The following is a 5222-nucleotide window of genomic DNA, read 5'->3' as shown; positions in this document are numbered from 1 at the left end:
AAACAGTCGGATGTACAAACATATCTAAGGAAAAACAAAAGGTATAAAAAGCAAAAAAAAAAAAATTATGAATTTGAAGAATAATACCCACCATCTATTTCTTGCAGCAGCTTCTTTACCTTCTGCTGATATCCATGACAGTGAATGTTAACTTTGAACAGACACATCTGCAAGGGCAACAAAGAAAGCAACTCAAAAATCAGATAAAAGATCAAGATTTAGGCTCCAAACAATGAAATTGCAGCAAATGAAATTTCTTTCCAAGAAAAACAACAGAGAGAGACAGAATAATAGAGGATGAATATTGTGGACAGAGAAAAAGAAAAAAACAGGAGAAGGGGCTTCCTAGAGTAACCCCTGACATGTTTGATAGCTCAGGGAAACACTGTAGACTGGTCGGATAATGATTTCTTATTTTCCAAACATTAGGCTTTTTTTCTAATTTTCTCAAATCCATTATTTTTCATTAAATATTGAAAAAGGTATGTGCATATTTTTCAAAATAAATAATGGTTTTTTTTTTGTTTTTACTTTGAGGCATGGACCTGCACGACTTCCATGCATGGAAATGTTCATTCGTTCTCCTCCGTCAATTCCATCATTGAAATTGAAAAATCTGGAATTTTAGCTTAGCGGTAAGTTTGGGTTAAGTTTATGAAAAGTATCTCTGTCCGACTTTGGCTTTGAATCTGAACGCAATTGGGAAGTCAAAGGACTTGAAATACCCGAGGTTGGGTGAATAGTAAACCTAAATAAAACAATGTGGGTCGACTGTGACCCCTGTGTCCATCAGATCTGTCGCCTTACCAACATTAATTGGCCTGAGGAATAGATACTTCCATTCATGTCGTCTTTCGTTACCCGGTCACTATTCTTTGCGTTTTGAATTGTTCTAATGGTTCTACTTTCCCATTATGTCTTTGCCTTTTGATTGGTTCTTCTTTCCCATATATATATATATATATATATATATATATATATATATGACAAAGAAAAGTCAGAAAGTTTAACCAATGACCAACTTTATACCGAAGCCATTGTTTGCTCGTCATAAGCAAAAGCGGACGCTCCAATCAGGTTTTTTTCTAGCTCGTAAGAAGAAATAACGAAACTGAAAACCAGAAGTCCCAGCAGTTCGGGTCAAGACTAGGCTTATCGGATCAGCTGATTCCAGGCTGCGGCCTAACTAGCACATGCTTGAGCAAAGGAGTTGTATTTGCAATTATCGTTTCACATTTTTTTCACTTATAGGAGGACCAATATTGTGAAAACAAAAAAGGATGTTTCAAGTCTGAAGCCGAAAAGACATGGCGTGTCGGCCGGTATAGCCCATTACGTTACTTGTTTTTATTTTCATTTTGCTTTCAGACGAATTCGCAAAGAAGATGAGGAAATCGGATTGGATCAGCTTTTTATCTGGTCTGTATCGAGCGCCAACACATTGCGGAACACCAAATCATTTGAGACGGTCAAGTTTTATTTAAACGTACCTTAATTACTTATCTACACCGACATTGGCAGCTTCATAAAAGCTGATCCAATCCGTTCCCAGACATGTTGCTTAAATTTCGTCATCATCATCATCTTCAGCTGCACCCGCTGGTTTTTTCTTTTTTTTCTCATTGTTTCACATCTGCCAAGGTCGTGGATGATCAGAATTAGCAATGCAGCGAGATGCTGGACCCTAACATTATACGTCGTGTACTGGGGCATGAAATTTTTTGCGTTTAATGAAAAAAATGCTCCTGTTTGGATTTAAAAAGCAACTCAAACTCAACATTAACTGCTTACTGCACGAAATGTGAGCAAGAGTGTGCAGATGAGGACCATCTGGACTTCTGCACACGCACACACACATTTGGATACTTATAAAGCCCTTACAAAAACATCCATACATGCTCATCCGGTTGTGGATACTGATCTCTAGGTTTGGAACTACAGAAATTACGTCCTTCTGGTTGGAATCTGGAGAAGGAATTCGGAATTTGATTTTTGAATTGCAACTCACGGTTTCTTCGCAATTGCGTTGAACATGATCCTTTATATATATAAACTGCTTAGTCATCCAAGTAATACACTGTTACGTCGGAAAGAAGACGAGAGAAAAAAAGAAGAAAACGTCAAAGGAAAACTGCTACAAATAAGCCATGTAAGTTGCGCTCCAATTTGACAACAAAAAACCCTTATACACTGCGTTGGGGTGAGAAAGATGCAACGTTGATCCCTTGCATGTCGATTCATGAAGAAATTAGAGATAAACACTCTCATGATCTGTGCTGCAGGATGGTATGGCAGAAAGGGGACGCTCCCCTTTTAACCCAAGACAAGCTCAAAAGATTTGGTGTTCACTTAGCAAATAGATGTCACCTATGTGGTAGTCAGGAACAGGCAAATTAACAATCATGTCATTCATTGTCTAAAAGCCAAAATGGATTGGAGATCATCGGGAGCAAGGTTCAATATTGCTATCAAGGTCTGGAATTCAATTCAGGAAGCAGCTAGATGGTGGTGGCGCCGAAAGTTCTGGTTTAAATGGCTGACTTATAGCTGCCATGCTTGCTTTCCTAATCCCTATCTCCCTGACCAAAATGCGGAAATGGAGAAATGCGATTCCCATGGAGTTGAAGTTGATTGGACAAATTTCAATCGAATATATGGATAGAAATTAAAGAATTTGTTATTAATGCCACTTAGACCAAGCAGGACAAAGAAGCAATATCTTCATGGTCGTCCACAGGCATCAGGCCGGACCCGTGGCCATCTTTCGCAAATCATTCTGTTATTGTGCAATCTGCATGCAGCTAGCTGCATGGAAAGGAGACGACAGAAGCTGGTTTACCTGGTCAAAGTCAGAAATTGTTTAAAGACGGTTGCCGATGTGAGATTTTTTGATGAACGGTATAGCTGGAGTGCGCAGCAATTTCTCTACAACTTGCTCCACGACCTGCCTGATTTTGGGGGAGGATTAAAAGGGCCATCAGATTTTCATCTGGTGGTTTTGGGAAGTCCTTGGGTGTGGACAAGCATGGGAGAATTTTGCATATTCTGAAATTTTGTGATCCTTCAGAAGCGGCTATTGACCTTCTAAGATGGCCCATTCCCCTTAATTCCAAACTGGAATGGAGATATTTAGTTGTGTAGAGAGGTCATACTGCCTCATTTCTTCTGTTATTTTGTTCTCCCATGTAAATCCCTTTATTATTTGAAATAAAAAGGTTAAAGAGCGAAACTGGTTATGTTTACACTTCATTGATCAAAAAATTGTATACAGAATGTGTCGTGATTAAAATATTACCCTTCTTAAAAAAAAAAACTTTTTAAAAGGACAAAAAAAGGTTATAAAAAAGTTAAAAAAAGTTTCTAATGTACATTTCTTTATAAAAGACTTGGAAAATACTTTAACCATCCTTTTATTTTTTGTTTGTTTTGTGTATATTTGTGCATGCACATAGTTGTGCAAGCAAGAGGTCCCTTCCTCCCACGGGTTTGCAACGAAACATAAAACACTTATATGTGATTTTGATGCATAAAAAGTTACAATTGGTCGTCTAGTACATGATAAATTCATCGAGCATGCGTGAGGAGGGACGTCACGTGAATAATCACTATAATAGTATACGGTGTATTCTCTCATAGATGGGTTGACTATCACCTTCAACTCACGACATGAATATGTAAACTTCATTTTAATTTTTTAAAATATAGGACTCGGATATGATAGGACCCAAGCCACCTTCACTGACGAAATTAGAGGGCATGAGCTCACCTGAAGGGAAAGCATTACAGTGGAAAGAAATTAATGTTATCATCTGTAGATATCCGACGCCATCCAATTTTGTACAACGTTTGTCCAGTCACGCTTGGCGAATCAATGTCTTAATTGCTTTTCAAAAAAAATTTCTAACCTTGCAGATCTATTAACAACGTAAACAACTTACGTAATGCATGCATCCGTCTTTCCTTTCACAACTTGCGAGTGATAGACGCCAAGTTTCGGAAACTTTAGGTCGACATTGAGTTTTTTATACTAATAATAAGTCCCATTCAGGCACCAAAACAAAATCAGTCGTCTAACTTTGGAATGACATAATTCTCAAAGATGATGAAGCCTATTCAAGCTGCGCATGGTGCTCTATAAATTTGAAAACCTCTCTCCATTATGCTATCACAAGCCCAAAGTACTTGCTTCCTAGAGGTGTTCTTTTCAGACCACTCTCTCTTTTCTTTTGCTTTCTTCTTGTGATCAGCCAAAATGGAGCATTCCCCTGGCGTCCTTGTTTGGTTTAGCTTACTGCTGGGCCTTGGAATGCTAATCCATGGCGCTCACGCCCAAAACTCTCCCCAAGACTTCCTTGCTGCTCACAACGCAGCTCGCGCAGAAGTTGGTGTTGGTCCTATGGCATGGGACGACACCGTTGCAGCCTACGCCCAGAACTATGCCAACCAAAGGATCGGTGACTGCAACCTGGTACCCTCCGACAAGTATGGGCAGAACATCTTCAAGGCAGGTGGGCAAGACTACACTGCAGTTGATGCCGTGAAAGCGTGGGTGTCTGAAAAGAGTGACTACGACTACAACACCAACACCTGTGCCAATGGAAAAATGTGCCTGAACTACACTCAGGTGGTGTGGCGCAACTCGGTGCGGCTGGGTTGCGCCAGGGTCAAGTGCAACAGTGGTGAAATCTTCATCACCTGCAACTACGACCCTGCTGGTAACGTTGTAGGGGAGCGTCCCTACTAGATATATATGGGGCGTGCCAAATTAACATTTGGCTTAGCCTTAGTTTACTTTGAGTTTTAATAATCAGAGCAGCAGCTCGTCTACCTATAATAAAATGTAAGACTGGATGCATACTGCATACAGTAGTTTAAATAAATAAATAAATAAATAAATAAATTTTCAATGCCATGTGCACATGAATCTACCCTCCCCAGTGTTCAAGGCGGTGTCAATTTGCCACTCGTGCCAAACTGCCTTTAATTTTCATGGAATTTGATGATACTGGACGTTTTTTCGCTACTGCCCTTCACGTACACTATTCATTACTTGTTTCTGGTGTTAGAAACGTAGATGGTATGAAATGGATGACTGCGACTTGTTTTAACATTTTTTTAGTTTTGTACGTTCATGGAAGGCCATTTTGATAAGGTAGGGAGCAAATGGCACAACGGATTTGGTTATGTCTCCATCTGCAGTTTACAATGAGGCTTGATAGCGC

The 5222-nt window shown here is 39.5% G+C and overlaps 1 protein-coding gene across 1 annotated transcript; it reads left to right on the top strand.

Annotated features, from left to right (window-relative positions):
- Positions 1 to 4180: 4180 nt before the first annotated feature.
- Positions 4181 to 4837, top strand: LOC116250943 (pathogenesis-related leaf protein 4-like). The gene has a single exon (XM_031624945.1). The coding sequence runs from the start codon at positions 4253 to 4255 to the stop codon at positions 4742 to 4744; it is 492 nt and encodes a 163-aa protein (XP_031480805.1). The 5' UTR covers positions 4181 to 4252; the 3' UTR covers positions 4745 to 4837.
- The last annotated feature ends 385 nt before the right edge of the window (positions 4838 to 5222 follow it).

The sequence above is a fragment of the Nymphaea colorata genome, chromosome 3 (genome assembly GCF_008831285.2).
Source record: "Nymphaea colorata isolate Beijing-Zhang1983 chromosome 3, ASM883128v2, whole genome shotgun sequence".
In the NCBI taxonomy this organism is placed as follows: Eukaryota; Viridiplantae; Streptophyta; class Magnoliopsida; order Nymphaeales; family Nymphaeaceae; genus Nymphaea; species Nymphaea colorata.
This window is presented reverse-complemented; position numbering and strand designations above follow the sequence as displayed.

Excerpts from the sequence above, each read along its gene's own strand:
- LOC116250943 (XM_031624945.1), top strand. The coding sequence starts at position 4,253 with ATGGAGCATTCCCCTGGCGTCCTTGTTTGGTTTAGCTTACTGCTGGGC.